Source organism: Nymphalis io, chromosome 6, assembly GCF_905147045.1.
Source record: "Nymphalis io chromosome 6, ilAglIoxx1.1, whole genome shotgun sequence".
Taxonomy (NCBI): Eukaryota; Metazoa; Arthropoda; class Insecta; order Lepidoptera; family Nymphalidae; genus Nymphalis; species Nymphalis io.
In genome coordinates this window covers 5,236,232-5,258,230 of record NC_065893.1, presented here as the reverse complement: position 1 = coordinate 5,258,230, position 21,999 = coordinate 5,236,232, and the positions used below count along the sequence as shown (strand labels likewise).

The window sequence follows — 21,999 nt, the reverse complement described above, 5'->3', positions numbered from 1 at the left end:
TGATTGCGTTCCTGGAATTAGACGGTGAAATTTAAAGATACAAGCCAATGCTCTGTAGAGTTAAACCGTAGACAGAGGAATTAATAGACCAAAGGCCGTGAAGCCGCGATTGAGACAGAGATAGTTTGTCAATATATGCGTATAATATTGCCATAGTAACTGCATTCCCTGTTTTGGGAGATGAATAATTTTCAGGATTTAATTAAAACAAATTGAGTTTATTAAATTTTACTTTTTAATATTTTTTTTTATTTTACATTTTTTTTAATTAAAATATTTACTTAAAAAAATTAATTTAATTTAATTTTAATTAAATATGGAGTCCAATAATAACCTAAAGTGCTTCGTTATATGTAAATATGTTATTTCAATTTATTTGTTCTTTTTTTATAATTTCCTAACGACAACATTATTAAACATTCTTCATTTTATTTATAATATTATTACATTCCGAGTCAAGAGGTTAACATAGAAATATATGTGGCAACCATTCATTAGTAATAATTTAATTGAGTGTTTATATTTCAACTTCTGAGGAGAATGCTACTCCAGTACCATATAAAGATGCTGAAGTACTATTGATAACGGAAACAAAAACAAACAATGCAACAGTTTTTGGGTGTAGTTGGAAAACAAAAAAAAAATTAAAAAAAGTGTAATAAATATTAAAAGGTAAAAATTTAATAAACTTATTTTGTTTTAATTAAATCCTGAAAATTATTTATCTCCCAAAACAGGGAATGCAGTTACTATGGCAACATTATACTCAACATTGACAAACTATCTCTGTCTCAATCGCGGCTTTACGGCCCCTTGGTCTATTTTTTTCTGTGCTACGATAAAAACCCACTGACAGTTGACATTTGCTAATAATTGATTTTGACAAACTATCTACACAAATTGTAATAATTTAAAAATGAAGTCATCATATTCAATTCATAAATAAAAACCTATTTATTTTCTTTCAAAAAAGCTATTATTTAGTATAAGTTTAAGTATATTTCGTCATTGGTTTCATTTTATTTTCAAGGTGTTATAATTTCAAAATGTCGCAAAAGTGAGTAAACCTGTTTTGTCAACATTTTCTTACTCTATAATAATATATGAAATAATCTTTCTTTCTTACTTGTAGTATTAAAATTTTACCTGGTGCAACTGTGTGTGAGGACTGTACATTGGAAGGAGATATAACAATTGGTGGAGGGACAGTCATCCACCCAAGAGTTACTATCATTGCTGATGGTGGCCCAATTATAATAGCTGAATATTGCATTATAGAAGAATATTCCACTATAATACATAAGTAAAATTTCATTTTCTTTTATTTATACAATAATTTACAAAGAAGGAATATTATTATATTTCATATAGTCCTAACTTTTTACTGACTTTTTTTTTTGTTTCATATAAAAGTTACTCTGTTTAGTGGACTATAAGTCAACATAGATCTTGTTAGTGGTGGATATTTAGACCACTTTTGTTCATTCTCCTTTCTAATTTTAAAATATAAAATTTACCTTTTTCAGAAAAAGTGATAAACAAGAAAATCCACCAAAACCATTATTTATTGGTGCTCATAATGTATTTGAAGTGGGGTGCAGGCTAGAGTCACCCTTCGGCCATATTGGAGAGAGCAATGTGTTTGAATGTAGATCATTTGTTGGTGTTAATGTTAAAATTGGTAGTGGATGTGTTATTGGTAAATATTCCTTGCATATTTATAAATTTAGTTACATAATTTTTATATTAGTTAGTTACATAATTTTATAATTGATATTATATTTTAAATGTCTACTCGTATATACAGTTGTGGTCATACAATTAAGAACAATTTGAATTTTCAGATTTTTTATCCAAATCATGTCCTGTATAGCTTATTAACTAGTCATATTATTAAATAACCACATGAATAGAGCAAACAATATTAGGCATATAGAGTAAAATCGCTAACTATCTTTGAACAAAATTTTATTTATTCTCTATAGTAACAAATTCAAATAGTAATAAAGCTGGACAAATAATTAAGAACAATTTAATAAACAGCTCGAGAGTTGTTTTATATAAAACTAAGATTAAATAAATCACACGAATGTAAAGTGCATAAAGAAAAAAGCAATTTAATACATTTTAAACTAAAATTAATAATTAGTAGCATGTTTACATCTTTAATTACTGCTTTACACCAGCGAGGCATTAACTCTATCAATTTTTTACATTTTGCAAGAGAGATTATTACTTCAAATAAAACGTTGTACAGCTCTCTTAAATTTCCACACTGTTGATTTGAAACCTTTTTCTTGACTTTACAACAAAGATGCTCTATTCGGTTTAGATCTGGTCTGTTAGCTGGTCAGTCTAAGACAGAAACTGATTGCAAAGTGAGAAATTCCTTAAAGGTGCATGCAGAATGCTTTGTATCATTGTCATGCTGGAATGTCCAAATAAGTGGAAGCATGTCTTCAGCATGCGGTAATATTGTTTTTGCCAGTATATTTTTGTATTGGTATTGTTCCATATTTCCTTCTATCAGCTTAACAAGTCCAACACCATGTCCAGAAAAGCATTGCCAAATTTTCAATTTCCCCCACCATTCTTTGAAGTCACTTTTGTGTACTTAGGGTTTAATGCTTTATTCGGAGGGTGTCATAGTACATATAGTTTTCTATCATAATATACCCATTGTTATTTTTGTCTCGTATGAAAAAAGAACATTTTTCCACTATTTACTACTACTTACTGTGCAGTTATCATACCTTCTTGCAAATACAAGCTGGGCTTTCCTAACATGCACCGTTTCAACATGGCCACTTTTCTTACTATCTTAACTTTTCATCTACCAAACGCCTTCGAATAGTGTGTGCCGAGATAGCTGTTTTTTTTACCAAAATATTATATTTTCAGCTCATTAGACCTTTTAAAAGGATTTTGTTTGGCCAAACGAACAACATGTCGATTATCTTGATGAGATGACTTTCTTTGTTTAAGTACATGCAAAACAATCACCTTTTAGAATTGTAGAGCACTAGATGGAGTCTAAATTATACGAATAGTGACCTACAATCACAGAGTCACAGTTGTTCTCTATTTAAATTGAAACTATAATAAAAAAATAAACTATTCAGCTTTCTTAATTATGTGACCAGCTATTAAGTAGTCATACTTGGTTCAGATCTAATCTATAAAGTTTATCTATTTTTTGTTTTTTAGCCAATTATGTTGATCAATGAATGCTCCGATAGTATGGAAAAGTTTTGCAGTACCAAGACAAATATAAAAAATTACATGCAATTTTTTCAAACTACCAAGTATAATTAATACTTGTTAGTTTGAAAATTCCCTTTAAATAAGCATTCTTAATTATATGACCATCACTGTATGTATATATTCTAAATTTTTTTAATATACTTTTTAGGTGCAGCATGTAATTTAACAGTAGCACAAACATTAGCGGATAACACTGTTATTTGGGGCTCAGAGCATCATAACAGAGAAGCTCTAGAAAAGCAACCTTCCCAACTTTTACAATTGGACTTCCTCAGCAAAGTCATGCCAAATTATCACAGACTAAGGAAACCAAATGTACATAAACGTCTCCCTTCCAGACAGTCTCAAGAAATTTCAAAATAATCCTATGTTTACGATTTATTTATTACTCTTAAAAAATGTTATAATCTAGCTATGCAAATTTTAAGCTTACTTTTTATGTTTAATAATTTAAGAAAAAATTTACTTAATTTAATTAGAAAAATATTATTGTCTTTGTTTTCTATGGCTTATATTTGGGTTATATTCACAATCATACCACTTTTTTTAGTATTGACAGACTTCCACCTGTCGCCTTGTGATCCGGAACATGAAACTCAAATATAATACTCATTTAAAATGGGTACTTTATATTGTAAATGTTAAGAGTGCATGTATTCTATATTACAAAATCTATAATAACCAATTAGTCCATGTGTTAACTGCATGTTAGAACTTTTTATGTCAGACTACAAATTTAAAAAAAAAGAATGGAGGTGCACTTGTACACTCAAAATTTAGTTTTGTTAAGAAAAACTCTTAATCTTAGACACCGGGAGGAGGTGGGTGCAAGGGGATGTTCTTGCCCCCTATGTCCCTGCCATGAAAGAGTATATTCAGAAAGTCATTAAGAAACATTTTTTTATTATTAAACTATTTAAATAAACTTATGGGCTATGGTGTCTTTGTTGTAGTCAAAATTTGTTCAACATCTTTTCTATGTATTCACTGTACTCGTCTATCATTTTCCTGTGAACAGTATAGGTACTACATAAACTATTGTGCGTTAATACTATATTGTATTAGTTGCCTAATATTGTAATATTAATATGCAGATGCATCTCTTAATCATCTTAATTGATGGTATTTGTAAACAATCTGTTAAAGTAATTTAGTAAATGAGTTATTATGCACTAAAACACCCATAATAAATTTTAATCAATAAAGGTTAAAAAAAAGTAAATTGTAATTGGCTTAGTAACTAGATATATAGTATAAGATCAGAACATCAAAATGTTCACGAGTTTTTCTTTGTAGAAATTCGTAGTACCATCGTAAAGTTGGAAAGCTGACAGTATCTACTCTGTTATACCTCGGTAAGCATGTGACGCCTAAAGCCTATGACCGAAATCGGTCAGGAAGACATTACCAATGTCAAGATACTAATTTATTCTATTAAAAATGCCTATATTATTTAATTTAAAAATAGCCTACTCTGAAATAAAATAAGCTAAGTAAATTATATTTAAATACTAGTTTTGACACGCGTGTTAGAAGAAGGGGAAGGTGTTGGTATAAAAAAGTACAGTATGTCCAGTGTTGACAACCTTTGAAAAGCATCCCCCCATCTATATATTTATAATATTCTGCTAAAAAAATAAAAGGAAAGCAAGTACTGCAAGCAGCAGTAAACTTGAAATTAACCATTAAATTGAACTGAAGAGTTAATCACAAGAGAGAATTCTTCTAAAAAAATGTCCCCCTAAAAAAATCGTAAGAAAACATTTTCTTAGAATTAGACCCTTGAAAATACCCCATTTCATCTGAGTTACCCCCAATTTAAGAGGACACTACACTGAAACACACACACAAACACTGGAACACTGAAGTTGGCAACACTGCCTATGCCCTTCCTTGGAGTTCAAGCTTGATTCGAAACAAGTTTTATCGAAAACCCGATTTAATTTTTTTTTATGGTTGCACATAATTAAGATATAAAATATAACAGAAGGCTAGGCATATTTTCATTTAAACGATTATGAAAAATTTTCATTTAAACGATTGTGGCAAATTTTCATTTAAATGATTATAGCAAATTTTCATTTAAACGATTGTGGCAAATTGACATTTGAACGATTATGGCAAATTTTCATTTAAACAATTTTTGTAGCGCGATTGTTAGCTTAAGTCGCAATCGATTTAGTATTCGGTCGATTATAGTCGACTCGTGATTCTTAATAGTCGTTAAAACAATGTTATCTACAATCTATAAGACATTTTATACATGTTTTTCTATGCAATTAAAATTTAAAAATGTTATATATTTGAAGTAGATTTTAAAGTGTATACATAAGTATTTTATTATGTCAAATAATTAATTGTTATCTGTCAAGAGCCGTCAAAAATAATAGACTTTCGTTCCCAAATCCCCCTTCCTATTCCTAATTACCTACATCGTCTGGAAAAACCATTGTCGGGTACTGGCGTTATCGTCGTTTGATATATTCGTGCGTGAGTGTAACAAAATAGCAAAAATTGCTTGAAGTTAATGTAAATTAGGACTAATTTTACTCAAAACATTATGTTATTGAAATTGTGTTAGTTGCATCGTCTACGCATCCATACGAATCTATAATATTTTAGGCTTTATTGTACAAAATTAAGTTTCTTTTTAAGATTTTATGGATTTTCTTTTTATGTGATAATAAATAGAGTGATCTAAATATCCGTGAGTTAAATTTAAAAGTTTTCGTTCCCATTACCTTGCTGCTAAGGAATTAAATCGAAGTGAAACGTTTTCGACTGATTGTGGTACTTTATGGACGCCATGTTGTTATTTACTCTTTGATTTTTCACTTTTTTTGTTATGGGTTTTGTGTGTTGTGGATAAATCTGTGTGTGAGCATGTTGGAAGATGTTCCCATACACGGAAGTCGCAGTGATTTCAAGACCAAGCCTCCTACTCACCAAAGAAACCTTAGTTTGGATTTTAGGTAAGTTTTTGTCATACTTACATTAAAGTAAACACTGAGTTTATTTATCAATATGACTAATTATTTAGCATTAATATGTTTTTTGCGGTGAGCAGTCTAAATTTAGATGTATAAAATCATTAAAATTAATTGCATATATTCTATATACAATTAGTGTAATAAAATTGATATACTTTTATAATCCTGTAATAGTCTTTATTTTATATAAAACATATAGAATAACAAAGATAAATGTAATTACAGCATTGTATTATTATATCAATTATCTGAATACTTAACCTTTATAATCAATGCCTACATACAAAAAAAACACTCGATTTGTTTTTAAACAAAAATTATTTGTTTCTCTATACATCCTAAACTTTTATTTATATTTCGTTACAAAGTATGTCTGAGCATGTAAGTTGCAATAGTGTGTGCCTTTTGAATTACAATTAAATTTCTTTAGACAAAGGCTGATTATTTCATTTAGACTAACACTACATTTTAGCTAATTATAATTGGTTTGGATATTTTTCCATAGTTCTAATTTCTCAGAATGCACTATATATATATAAAATAATATATATATGTATTATATATATATATAAGATCATCGGTTTTTCTTCTTTAAAGCATAATAATGTGATTCATCTAAAAACAGAGTTTTATTAAAATAAACTGATGAAATATTAACCTAAAAACAGAGAATCGACAATTAAATGTTCAAGCTTTACTTTTCTTATTTTAAAAAACCTGAATTGTCCTTTACACTTTTAAATTAAACTAATTAATTAAAAATTCACGTATATAACTGATTTTTAAGAAATTATTAAACTACAATTGAAATCAACTAGAACTTATTTTGTCATTCAAAACTTCGATGGGGCTCCCTCTTATGACTCATCTGCGAACATTCGAATGTCAATGTCAACAAAAAGCTTACATACAATATATATATATATATATATATATATATATATATATATATATAGTGTATGTATGTATGTAGTATATATATTAATGGATTGATTTTTATTAATACTCAAAATTACACTAACATACTGTTTTTCTATTAAATAATTTATAAATGTAATACTTACAAAGTTCTGCTCTAATAAGGTAACTTATTACCTCTATCAGTAACATGTTTTAGTTATTTATTTAAACCTGTTACTGGATTCAATTGTATGCAATGTAGTATCCATTGTAGAATACTTTGTTAGAAGTCATTTTTATTGTATAATATGCAAGCATAATTTAAATATTATACTTGTTATATAAAATTTGACATGGACCTATCTTTAGAAGTGAACTTTTAAAACCTAAAGGAAGACTACTATTTTAAAAAAATACAGTTCTTTTGAATTTAATTTTTTTATCTCTCCATCTATAGTTGTAATTATACTGAAAATAATGCTGTTAAATTACTTTTATGATAGCTGAGAGTTTGAGTTGACATATGGGATAACAATGTTATGAAAAATAATAACTGATGATAAGATTTTCCCAGTAATCAAACCGCGTCCAAATCTTAACTTTGTACTTTCTATAGTATGTATTAGAAGTTATTGTGTTTTTCTGTCAGAAAATTCTCAGTAGCAGCCCGGGGTCTGAAATTTAGAAGTGTGTACACTCTTGTGCGTCGTAAAGTTTGTAAAGCCGTCGGTCTTGCGCCTGAGCTCTTTCCGGTTATGTCGGATTGCCATTTAATCAGATTATGAGAGCTAGAGAATAAAGAGTGCACCTGTGTTTGCTCACACTACTTGTGCACTTTAATATCTCCTGCGCAGTTGGCTAATCTCTCTTGAGATTGGAGCCACCATGGCTGAAATCATACTGGAGGATGTTAGAGATTAGATATATTAGAATAAATTATTCATAAAAATACATTGGGATGTCATTTTATGTGTAAGGATAACACATACATAAATATAAAAATAAAGAAAAAAAAATTACAAATAATCACCAATCTGCACTGAAATGGTTTGGTGGAATAAGCTCTAACACACAAATAGTGGTAGAGTTTTGCCCTGTTATTTTACATATTTACTAGAATATTTTAAGTGCCTATTTCATTAAATACTGCTGTAATCATGAAAACAAAAATGAATACATAAATATTTTAATAAAGGTCATTAAATAAAGTCATAATTAGTATGTTATTCATAACAGTATTCTTTCTGATTGTACTCTGTTACATTTTAAGACTTTAAAGCTGAGAAATACATTATATAAACAAATCAGTATATTCCATTAATATAACTAGGTCATAGTGTAAAAAGGTTCAGGTAAATATTGGTAGTGTAGTATGTAGGGCATTGATATCAGGTGAATGGACGGGAGCGAAAGTAAAAGTGGCCGGCGCACAGTCCAATGACGGAAAGCAGCACCCGATTTCCTGACGATGATGTTAACATTTTTGATATCTTAGTTTAAAGCAAATTGTATTAGGTAAATTTTACCATTATGTAAAATATTACAAATTTAAATCTTCTCATAGTTATTTACGTATATTTTTGTTTATTAACTAAAATGTAGTTGTTATACAATAATATAAATTATTTCTAATATGTAATGATTATTTTGAATGCGTACTTCTTTCTACTGTACGGTTTCTTTGTAGTGGAAGACGGAGAAGATTGTAGATTTGTAGAAAAATATACTAGACTGCTTCGACATTTAAAACCGTATTTTTAATACATCTACCTATAAAAAGTAACAAAGGTTTCACGGTATTTAGGCGTAACAAGGTTTCATATTGATCAGCAATGTTTTTCGCCATGGAAACAAGCGCTTATATTTATTTCAGTGGCTTCACGGTTAGTGTACTACTATATATATATATATATATTATTTATAATATAAGTAATATTCTATTATTCTCCTTTTATTTATATCGAACATCAAGAACAAAGAGGATACGCGCGAACTCATTGGTTATCGAAAGTATATAACATAAACTTACGTATATTATAAACTTAAAACACCAAGAAGTTTAAAAACACAACACACACTGACTCACAATCATTATAATAAATCTGGTTAATGTTTTAACTCATAAGTGTGTATTAAAGTTAAGTAAACCTAGTTACCCTACATTTCTTGTTTTGGTAGTAGAACTTTGTGCAAACTGGTCTGGGTAGGTACCATCCACTCATCAGATATTCTACCGCAAAACAGCAGTACTTGATATTGTTGTGTTCCGGTTTGAAGGGTGAGTGAGCCAGTGTAATTACAGGCACATAACATCTTAGCTCCTAGGGGCATAACATCTTAGTTCCCAAGGTTGGTGTCGCATTGGTGATGTTAGCGATAGTTAACATTTCTTACAAAGTCAATGTCTATAGCCGTTGGTGACCACTTACCATCAGGTGGCCTATTATGCTCCGCCTATTATATAAAAAAATCGAATCTTTGCGTATATTGTGTCTTTAGATAAAAACGAAATATATATTTTTACCTATTTCGCCGGAGATTATTTATCACTTAATATGTTTACACATGTACAAATGATGACCCATACTGGATACACGTAAAACCACAATGAAGTAATGACGATCGCGGGTTCAAACCCAGGCAAGCAATAATAAGCAGAATTTTAATATACTTAATTTGTATTTGTTTTAATTCCGTATATAATAAATCCGTGTATAGTATAAATTTCAATAAATGAAACTGCGGGACACAGTTAGTATTTAAATATTAAATATTATTACACGACTGCCCAAAAAAGGAGTATAATGTTTTCAGGATACTTATACATTTTCAGATACATGTATATATGTCAGTTTCTTTATTTTTAAATGTCTGAAGCTATTACCATTATATCTCCCCGACCACCGGCTATAATTTTTTACGTTTAGGTTCATTTGCAGCATATTTTTTGAAATATGTTTTTTTAAATTAAATTAAATGTACTTAAGTAAAAATGATTGTGATTGAAGATAATTTATTACATATTCTTGAAGCTTAATTTTTATAAGTCGTTCTCATATTACTTATCAATCAAAAACAATTGACTTTTAGAATAGAATGTAAGCGACCTCCATTAAACCAATGTGCGGTGGACCGACCAAGGCCTTTTTCATTGTGATTTTATATGCTTAACCATTAGAACACTGCCAGAAATTTAAATAGAACTCCATTTATGAATTTACTGTATATGCTATACACATTTTCATATTAAAATGATATACAATAATTATATTAATATCCATAAAACAATTACCTAAGTAATATAATATAGTACGTCGCAAGTATTCACGTTCAAACTGAATAACTAACGATAAGTTATTATAAACTTTTCTGCACCTACATATGTACCTAAAATATATACTTTCGATGTTTCATTAATTAAACGTTTTTAATAGAATTATTCTATATTCGGAATTTTAGCCGATTATGCATAAATACATTTAGTACTTTTTGTTGCAAAATGTTATTGTGAACCAAGGTTTTCATTAATTTGTACAATAAAGTATACGTAACGCGGTATCTTTGGAACATAAATATATTCGATATATGTCCTGATTAGATTAGATATAGTCCTATCTCAAGTTAATAGCTTAATTTTTATATGTATATATTTAACTTGTTCTATTTGTTTGCATGTGTTTCAAAGAGAATGAAAAATTTGACATTACAGAGTAATTCTATCGGTCTTCTAAAATTAATATTTTCTTTAAGGTTTATTATATCTGTTTTATAAATCTATTTTTAATTTTTACTCGTTTAGTCATAAACATTGATAAATGGTGTTTTCCTATAACCCTGGAAATTAGTAAAAGCATTCGTCCTTCGAATAATACAGTGTTTTTCTATGAGGTATTTCGCTCTTCTCTTACGAGATATTTCTCGCTTAAACCTAGTAACCTACTAGTTGCTACCAGAAGTAAAACAATAAATTAATTATTCCAAGTCAGTAAATGACTGAAAATGTATCATAATAATAAGTTGCGAAAGAAAGCGGCTCATCGCTCTGTCACATCCAGATTAGAGTAATAAAGCCTGAGATAATGCTACGCAGAAAATGAATTGTTAGCTGTGACCCCAAAAAGAAAAGAACGCCTATGTGGCGCAAATGTTTCTCCGATATGAAAGTTTTTTTTTATTGTTACATATATAATAGCATAAGTCATTTCGATTTCCTATCTTCTATGATGATTGGAGCCCTAATTTTACCAAAACATGTCAAGTATCTGTAAAAATCGTCAAGGAAACTAGAAAAGCTATATTAATATTATTTTGACCACAAACGGTTAATTTTGTAGCAAGATATTTATTTATTATGTTATGCTTTACAAAATGTTGTATATTAACGTGCGAACGGCGGTGTTTACTACTAGAGAGTAAAAAATACTTAGTTACTTATAATATAATAAATACTGGACATACCTATTTCTTATTAGGGTTGGGGCTTTAATACTAAATTAGCCTTTGCTCATCCGTAGGACATTTTGGCACGCCGCACGATTAGTTGTATCAGATACGTCGTGTATTTGAATGAACGACGATACAACGTTAAAACAATAATTTAAAAGCAACCTTAATTAAAAAAAAAAAAAACTAGTAGCAGTCGAATGGAAAACTAGATATAATGTATCGTAATAAGTTTTTTACAATTATGTCCTCGTGCGCTTTTAATTAAAATCTGTCATTGTCTATAATAAAGTTTTTCTTTACATCGCAAAGCCTTCACATAACTGCGTTCACCGTCATAGGACACTTGGATTAATATCAGATCTACGATAAGCACGTGTTTAAATAATATACCTCATAATACATTATATTCTTATTAATCATGATATACATAAATCACTACCAGGACACCTTTTTGAAATCAAATACCTATTTCAATATTGACTTGATTCTAATCAAATAGTTTTATTGAAATAGACTTTTACAAGTACTTATGAATCGTCAAGTGCTACCACTGTTTCGGAATGTGGATTCTAATGGAAAGAACCGGAAGGAAACTGCAGTTACTTTATAAAAAAGAAAAGTATGAATTACATTTATTATACATTCAATTTAGTTAGTCCTACACTAGATCCGGCAATCATCTTTACTAATAAGATTATTTTTAATAACTAATTGAAGCCTGCTTAGTAGAAACTCAATTATAGACTGCAGAATTTTATAATATGATTAGAATATGATTAGAATTTGGGTAAATACAGTATATTTACCCAAATGGAACTGTTATTTTGTAAATTTTCTTAAATACATCTTTGAGGGAAGCTCACGCTTCTAAATTGTAAATCATCTTTATGGTTTATTTTTATTTATATAATTCATTTTTGTGTCGCAAAGAAAAAGCAAAACGTATGCCTATATCAAGAAAATATATTGCAACTAAAAATATACGGGATTTTTAGCTGTGTGATCAAGACATTGATGGATAGCCAAAACAATAGTGTAAGTCGTTGTGTCCATGACTTCATGGCCAGATTTCGGCCACGGCGGCCAACCTCAAGAGAGATTAGTCAACTACGCAGGACATATTATAGTGCACAAATGTGTGCGCAAACACAGGTGCACTCTATACCCTATCTCACAATCCGATAGGACGGCAATCCGACACGACCGGAAAGGGTTCAGGCGCAGGACCTCTTTACGTGCTTTCCGATTCACGGGATGTACACACTTCCAACTTCCAGACTCCGGGCTGCTACTGAGAATTTTCTAACAGAAAAACCCAATAACTTTTTACTGGCCTGACCTGGGAATTGAACCTAGGACCTCCGGGTCTGCGGCCTTATATCAAGCCACTAGACCAACGAGACAGTCAATGGCCATTTAATATGGATGTGACTGACAATTTTTTTCAGCATATTATATATTCTTAGTTAAACAGAAACTTAATCCTGTTTTAAGATATTATTTTTTATTAAAATTACTTCGAACTATATTTATACATATCAATATACATAATCTATTTATATAAAAGCATGCATAGGAATTAATAATACAGTTTAATTAATATATACAGTTATTTACAATCCTTTGCGTAGTTAAGTCAAGAGCGTTGATTTTGCCATTGTCACACATGGAGAAGACACGAAGAAGACGCGTAATACATACATAAATGATCTCATTGACATCTATAAAATAAAATTATTTGCAATATAGATCACGCTGCATTTAATATTAAAGATAAGACTGATATTAATAACAGACAAGAGTAACAGTACTTAGACCGACTGGGGGCTTTTTGAGGGCATGATAGACGGAAATCATCAATCAACATTCTCATTTCTCACCCACGGTTCGGGAGTTCACTATTCTTATTAGTCTTATGAATGAAGGTCTTTTTATAGTACAACTAACGGTTAGCTTTTTTGTTGTATGTTCAAAGAAAATATTAGGAGGACTACTACTACTGCTACTACTGCTATAACTTTATTAAAATGGATAGTATTATGATGTAATATTTGTTTTCATAAAAATTATAAAGATAATGTAAGTGGGATTTTAACCTTTATTGCTTTACTAAATTAAGGACCCTTTTTGATGTTTGATAGGATTTGGTCATAAATTATTTACAAAAAACAGTATTTTTATTCAGTTCAAAAAAACTTTCTGAATGGAATAATTTTACTATACTTTGTGTTAAAAATATACAATTGAAAATAAATCATTTTTGATGCTTGCGATAAATATAAAAAGTTACTTGTATTTGAACCATTATCATTTGTCCATGATCATTTGTCTCGTACATATTAGCCTCAAATAAAATATTTAAATTCAAAAAGAACTATAATTTCTAATCATTTGTATCTAACTCACAATAGAAATGCGTAACGCTCAAAGAGTTGTAACTATTATTTTATGGTGTAAGGTCGTAATAGTGTATTTAAACCACGCAAGAAGATAAGATTATTAAAAGTTTCTATGATATTACTCTTAATAGTCATAAAAAATGTTATCCATGTTCCAAGAACACGAAGAATGATTTTATTCTGATGGTTATGTATTAACTCAAAATAAACGCCCTAGCTGATATTTTACTGGACTGGACCTAAAGTTCATAATCAAAGTCTATAATCGATAAAAGTAGTCTACAAGATGTCCAATTTTGGTGTAATTTATTATCTTATTTAAAGTTATGTAAAGTTTAAACATGTAATATCAGATGTAGGGTTTACTGGTAGTAGAACTTTGTTATTAGTGGTAGGGCTTTGTGCAAGCTCGTCTGGGTAGGTACCATGCATTCATTAGATATTCTACCGTAAATCAGCAGTACTTGGTATAGTTGTGTTCCGGTTTGAAGGGAGAGTGAGCAGTGTAATTACAGGCACAAGGGACATCTTAGTTCTCAAGGTGGTGGTGGCGCATTGGCGATGTAAGCGATGGTTAACATTTCTTACAATGAATATAGGCGGTAGTGACCACTTACCATCAGGTGGCCCATATGATCGTCCGCCTACCTATACTATAAAAAAAGCGTAAGGTTATAGACGCTTCGCGAGGCTGTCAGTACTGCGTTGCTCCATGTTGGCGTAAAATATCTTCAGTACAACCAATTGTCCTATTTTAATTAAAAGTTCGTATAATAAATTATACTGGGTATGTGATTGAAATACAAGCATAGATTTTTATTTGAATCACGTCGAGAATACCATAATTTCCATATTATTCAAAATGTAAGCTTCCTCCTATATATGCGATAAGCAATTAGATTTCTTCCTGCACAGACAATAGAACGTAAAAATTCGTGGCCACGTGTGACGGAAAAAAAATTTATGAATGACGCCGAGGGTCACGACAACCATCCGAAAGCTCATGCCCTAAAACTTTACTATCCAGATGTTTGTTTTGTAGATTAGCAAAAATACACTCAAACTCCGTTCGTTCATACTTAGTGTAATAGGGTTTACAAAAAAATAATAATTCATTTGTGTGCTTCCATATTAATATTATATATTTGTTTTATCGTATAATATCATAATTACTCAACAACTAGTAAAAAGTAAGTAGTTATTTATCTTAATTACAAAGTGATTTTATTTATTTTATTTACAAAACAGGTTTCAAAGACTTCGCTCATTTACATGAAGGACAGGTGGATACAATCTCCAATTCAGATTTAAGTACTCGATGCATACATACATTTTAAACAACCAAATTAACAAAATGGTTTATGGTACTATATATTTTTAAAGACGTTATCACTTGCTGATACAGCTGTGTGCTCATCTAGGTAGTAAACCTACGTTATTCCACTTCCAAAGAACAAAACTTTGTAACGCTGCGTTCAGCGATAAAATTGGTTGGCCACCGCTCACTGACCATCAGGATCAGACCATCAATTTGCCCTTCTGTCTGCTTGTTATAGTAAAATAAAAAAATAAAAACTACGCTGTATAAACATCTGTCTACAAGATTTTATTTAACACACAATAGATATGATGCTACGTGTTAATTCCGCATCTGCGATGGCATGCTGCGCATCCCATTACTGCGACAGATGTTCTTCGAATAACCAATCAGCTTTGCACGAATCGACAGCTGCACTAACTTTATACCTGATTCCATAAACCGCTTCTCAAAATATTAATGTATTGAAAAATAAAATACGACCGCTAAATATATTTCATTGGCACTACTTAATTTAGGTGGAGTTCGTTCTAATGTAATAGTGACAATTACTTTACGATTACTTCGCTAACGTTAATGTAGCATGCGTAGATTATTTTGGCAGACAAGTTTAATTTAAGATCTTTAAGATTTAACAAAAAAGTTGATCTCATATCCACTAGTCACTTACTCCGTTTATGCTACTATTTAGCTACATTCTAAGTAACGCGGCCTTGAGGAGCAAGACAGTAGTGTAGCAAGTAGGTCGATTTCAACAAGGGTAAGTAATTTAAAAATTATATTATAATAAACCTATGAGCTAACACTTAGTCTTTACCCTTTCCCTTTCTGTTTTAAACGTAAATTTATATAATAAAATATTATTTCCAACAACATGACATTGAAAGTACTATAATTTTAGAATGATATTATATAAAAAAAAAAAGCCGAGATGGCCCAGTGGTAAGAACGCGTGAATCTTAACCGATGATCGTGGGTTCAAACCCGGGCAAGCACCACTGAATTTTCATGTGCTTAATTTGTGATTATAATTCATCTCGTGCTTTACGGTGAAGGAAAACATCGTGAGGAAACCTGCATGTGTCTAATTTCACTGAAATTCTGCCACATGTGAATTCTACCAACCCGCATTGGAGCAGCGTGGTGGAATAAGCTCCAAACCTTCTCATCAAAAAGAGGAGAGGAGGCCTTTAGCCCAGCAGTGGGACATTCACAGGCTGTTACGGTTACGGATATTATATATCTTATATTTAAATAATTTAAAGTGCCATACGTAATTTTGTTTTTAATATATAGGCATTTATACAAAAAAACAAATTACAATAAATTTTTTGTTGTCTTTATATACTTACAATATTTTAATTATAATAGAAGTACATCAATCAAATTTTTGTATTATATTTATCCCATAGTTTCGTCTATTTTATTCCAACATTGTGTGTGCCAAGCGCTTTTGGGTTTATTACTCTTTGGGGTTAATGTATCTATATCTCAAAAGAAATCGCTAATATGAATGTTTTATATTTATTCTACCATAAAATTGTACATATAAATGAACTGAACTTTTGAACCTTATTCAAAGAATAGAAATTCAATAGATGTGATCAAAAAATATATAAAATTAAACATTTTCCATTCCTTATCGTTCAAATGTTAAGATAACGACGAAGTACCTATTAGGAAGTCCTTTGATGAATCATGGTGCCAAGTATTTTTGTCGGTCATAGTGTAGGCGTACCAGTTTACGTATTTTTTTTAAATGTTGAGGTCATTTTTAATAGCCTGCAGCTTTTAATTTAATAATGTATGTATTAATAATATCTTTAAATTGTTAATATATATAAACACATCATATGCCTTTATACATAATAGTAGTCTAGAAGTATTCTATGAATATATTAAATACAATTCTATTGTCCAATATAAACAATAAATGAAAAGGCTTAACCAAACTCTTAGTATCCGAAAAAATATAAGAAAAAGAATTACCTACTTTCAAATAAGTAGACAATTAATAAATAGCTTTATAAAGATATATGTAGAAGTTTGGGGTTTTATAAAGAAATAATTAGTAACAACAGGTAATAATTATATATATAACATTTGTGCTATGTTGATTGTTGATACCAGAGCAGTGTCAATGAAGCCGTACGATAGACGGTTGGTACCGTTAATAAGCGGAATGGGCTTAGCTATTTATTAGATTAAGTACCCGCATGCTCACTTTGGACAATATAATCATTACGTCTATGCATTAACTGTGATGTATCTCTACTAAATCTGTGTCATAAAAACCAGTCTTTTTGAAATAATTATTAACTTATACTTACTTATGTAGTTTCGTATATAAAAACATTTGTATAATAATATTATACATTTGTATAATGCAGACTATACATACATACGGTATTGTCATTCTCAGTACGAAAGTATATTTGAAATCTTACGAAAGTTTCGCGCTACGGTCCAGAAGCGTTTGAGAGTATACTTTTGCAATCTTTTTCGTTATTAGCAAATAGTATACTCGTCGCATATTAATCTGTTCATATAATGTAGTACTGCGCGAGTGTATAGAGACATGCTGTTGGGTAATATCAAATTTAAAGGTGACATACTTGGATTACCGTTTATAAACATTGTGTACGATCATAATTATTATAAATAAATTTCAATATTCAATGACAACTAAGAAAACTTCTCTGTAGCAATAGAATGACAAGCATGTCATAATAATCTGAACAAATATGTTTAAGAACGTATAAATTGTAATTGATGTACTAATCAAATATAAAACAGTTATGTAGTGCGTAATATGTACTAGTATTGAGTGCGCGCCACTAGTGTAGAACTTTAACATAATTTTTACACCTTACTTAGATTATAAGTAAGGTATTTTGTTACGATTTGTACTAAGAATTTTATAGTAAAAACTCATCTCGATGGATATCAGAAAGAATGCTATTAGAAAAAATGCTGAATATTTTTGTATAATTTAATATTACTTATTAATACTCTTCAATATGAAAGTGAGTATAGAACGCGAAGTAACACGGCAAGGTTGAAAGAGTCGCTTACTTTCGCGCCTCGTTCACGATTTTTAAGCTTGAGATACATACAGTCATACAAATATAATTTTTGGCCGACTTCACTATGTATAGTTAAGTGAAAACAGAAACCATCTAAGTGCAATGTAACATGACTATAATAAACTATAGTAATGTTATAAAAATAAAGTATATTTTGTCCTTTATATCGTTAAGGTTCAGAATTTAATTACAAACATTAAAATATTTATACAACTTTTACAGGAAATTCTCAATTTTGATTGCAATTAAATATAACAAACCAACAAATTTTTATTGTAGCTTTATAACATTGATTAAAATATAAAGTTTATATGCATCATAATGTTTCACGTAAGTATATTTTAAAAAATAATCAGTTTTGTCAGTTAATTTAAATTGTTATGAGTTTGCCATTGGTACAGAACATCTGTAGTGTGTAATGTAAACAAAGCTCTAATAGAAATTATTATAGCGAATGTTAAGGTTAAGTGGTGTCCCATTTATATGAACAACATCTATTTAAATTGCAATCACTCAAGAATGAAGTGAAAATTTGCCTCCATTATTAACGGTATTTTTTTATGATATGAGCAGGCGGACGAGCAAATCGGCCACATTATGGTAAGTAGTCACCACCGCCCATAGACATTGGCGAGTTAAGAAATAATAACCATTCCTTTCTTCGCCAAGGCGCCACCAACCTTGGGAGCTGAGATGTTATGTCCCTTGTTACTGTAGTTACACTGGCTCACTGACCCTTCAAACCGGAAAGCAACAATACTTAGTATTGCTGCTTAGTGGCAGAATATCTGATGAGTAGGTAGTACCTACCCAGACGGGTCTGTAAAAGTCCTACCACCAGGTAAATTATATTTTACCTGGAAAATATCATAATGACATTTCTCTTAAGTACCAATTTAGTTTAAAATAGTTAAAAAGTACGTCTTCCATTTCAATCCCATGGTACTGCGGAATGTGTCATTTAACAGTGAAACAATCATAATTCTTTATTTATTTTGTATTTTTATATAAGCAATAGAAAAAGTCATTACTTTAACAAAAAATCGAAGCAACCTTAATACTACGTATTTATTTTAATAAATTATTAAAACTTTTATAGATGACCGTTAATTATATCGATAGAAATAGAAGGATAGTTAAAAGGCTACACTTGGCCCATGTACGATAACGGTCTAAAAATAACAGTGTTAATTCGATTCCTACACAGCTCGTATGGAACGTTCACTTATTAGCCCGTATGAAACTTGTATTTCCTATGATTAACTAAGATTTAAAAATATTTAAGTGGCGATCAAACCAAGAGGACGTCATTTCAAATATTTTATGCAAACTTTTATTTATATACGTATTAATAATTATAATTGTCAATGCCAATTTGTGATTAACATTCATAGCACCGCAAATTGAAAGGTAAAAGGAACTACGTCCATTCACAAATAGAATACAAATCAAAATACTTGTAGTAACAACATAAAGTTATTATGTTTTTACTACAAGTAATTATAAATAATAAATTCGATGTTAACAAAATGATAAACCAAGTATGATTTTATCAATTATATTATTAAGTTCATAGTTACCTAATTAACTATGAATTAATTTTGAAGGTTTTGATGAATTTTGTTGCCAATATATCTTGGTCCAGTATTTCATAAATGTCCAGTGGCGTTCTAGCTGCGTAATCGAGGTGATCCTTATTGGAATGGTATGCGGTACGTTGTGCCTACTGCCTACGATTGCGTAAAACAGTTTACCGTGTGGTCACGAAGTAGTTGGACGTGTGTGTGTAGCTATGAAGTGTTTAATTATGTGCTATAGAACATTTTATACAATGACTTTTTTAATTACTTTGTGCAAAAATTTGTGATAAAAATGATCTTATGTTTTAATTAAAGTGTTACTTGTTTTTATAATATAAAGTTGAAAAAAATGGTTAGAAAAATTATAGTAGTAGGAATTCGGCACTATGAAGATCCATTTGATGTGTACGTTTAAAACCTAAAGTTTATTTTAATGGTATATATTCTGTTTATACAATTGTTTTTTTTTTTTGCCCGTAGACATGTGACGGGCGCGAATGGGCCGCCGGCGGGATGCGGCCACCAAAGGAACAGATCTTTGGATTCTGTTTTACAAAGGATACCGGAGGATATGACACCGACATCGCCGGACGGTGCACCGCTTCGAATATCGTGCGAAGCGCCTGCGCCAAGACTCGCACTACCACCCGAAGTTCCCACTGGGTCCGATGACTCTGGCATTCATACTCCACCAGACGGAAATGATGAAGAAAGACCTCAACCTCCTGCCGCTGCCAGATCAAGAGAGAGTCTCGATTCGGGCAATCCAGAAGAAACTGAGAAACCTCCGGATCCGCCCGATGCTGTTAGCGAACCGCCAGCTACGACTAGTAGCGCTACAGAAACGGCAAAAAACAAAGACTTTCTTCTACGACTTTTTGAAAGTAAACTGTTTGATATGAGTATGGCTATTACGTATCTTTTCAACTCTAAAGAACCCGGTGTGCAAACCTACCTAGCTAACAAATTGTTCTCATTCCCACACGAAGATGTAGACTTTTACCTCCCACAATTAGCTACAATGTACATTGAAATGGGAGACGTAGCGGACGTTTTACGACCATATTTGGTGTATCGGTGTAAACAAAGTGCACAGTTTTCCCTTCGACTAGCGTGGTTATTAACAGCGTTTAGTGGAGATGCAAAGAGGTCAAGAGCGACAAAGTTAAAAGACTCTATTCTGGCTGAGGAAATCAGGCCAGCTGCAAGGCGAGGTCATCACAGATCGCAATCTGATGCCTCTGCGTTGAGGTTAGCTACGCCATCAGGAAGGCATTTGGGAGACCTCGCCTCTGGCCGTGCCTTTGAAAATGGTTGTCTTTGCGGTGAGCAATGTTCATGCGGGGCGCCAAGGTTAGAGCCTCAAACAAAGGTAAATCAATATTTTATTATTAACATTCACTTACATGTTTTTATAGAATCCCTTTTAAATCAAATGTGAATTTGTTCGTAACTGTTTTCTTATTTAGATGATATAAAAAGTGAGATTTATGTCGATTAAATTCATGGAAGCTTAATAAGAAGTAAACATAACTTTTTAACTTAATGAGGGCAATTGTCAAATCGTTGATGAGAGGTCAGTATGAAGTTATTTATCGACAGCATTATAAATAAGTAATTATTATGGTATACGTTAAACATTGGTAATATTTGGAACACGCGTCACTGATATTGATTATATTACTTGCCCCAGATATATTATATTGAATGTTTCAATCGGTATTGTATGTTATTATATACAGTTTCTTACTATTATTTAACCTAATATTCTTAAGAATGTTATGTAATAGAATTGTCTTATAATATTCACGCCACTATTGATCTTCAAAATAAAACAAATAATGGTTTACAAACAATATTACCAAATGAGTTACATTTACATAACAGTTTATACATAATAATATCTTACATAATAAATAATGTAATCTATTGTAACGTCTACAAATATTGTTTTTATATTCAATCACATCACTTAGAAAGTAGTTTAAATGGAAATACTCTGTTTAAAATTCAATT

At 30.6% G+C, this 21,999-nt stretch overlaps 2 protein-coding genes across 3 annotated transcripts in view; both read left to right on the top strand.

Moving 5' to 3' along the window:
* Positions 1-876: 876 nt before the first annotated feature.
* LOC126769042 (dynactin subunit 6) lies at positions 877-4,470 on the top strand. The gene is made up of 4 exons (XM_050487586.1): positions 877-1,057; positions 1,133-1,303; positions 1,527-1,699; positions 3,413-4,470. The coding sequence occupies exons 1-4, from the start codon at positions 1,047-1,049 to the stop codon at positions 3,625-3,627; spliced, it is 570 nt and encodes a 189-aa protein (XP_050343543.1). The 5' UTR covers positions 877-1,046; the 3' UTR covers positions 3,628-4,470.
* An 817-nt stretch (positions 4,471-5,287) lies between these two features.
* The window catches only part of LOC126768893 (phosphatidylinositol 4-kinase beta), a 28,633-nt gene continuing 11,921 nt past the window's right edge, over positions 5,288-21,999 (top strand). Inside the window, exons 1-2 of one of the 2 annotated variants that reach the window (XM_050487298.1) lie at positions 5,288-6,236; positions 20,464-21,355. In XM_050487298.1, the coding sequence (XP_050343255.1) occupies positions 6,148-6,236; positions 20,464-21,355 (981 nt within the window). In that variant the 5' untranslated portion in view covers positions 5,288-6,147. Of the gene's footprint in view, positions 6,237-20,186; positions 20,389-20,463; positions 21,356-21,999 lie in introns of those variants that run through there. The other variant, XM_050487299.1, reaches the window with a different exon arrangement.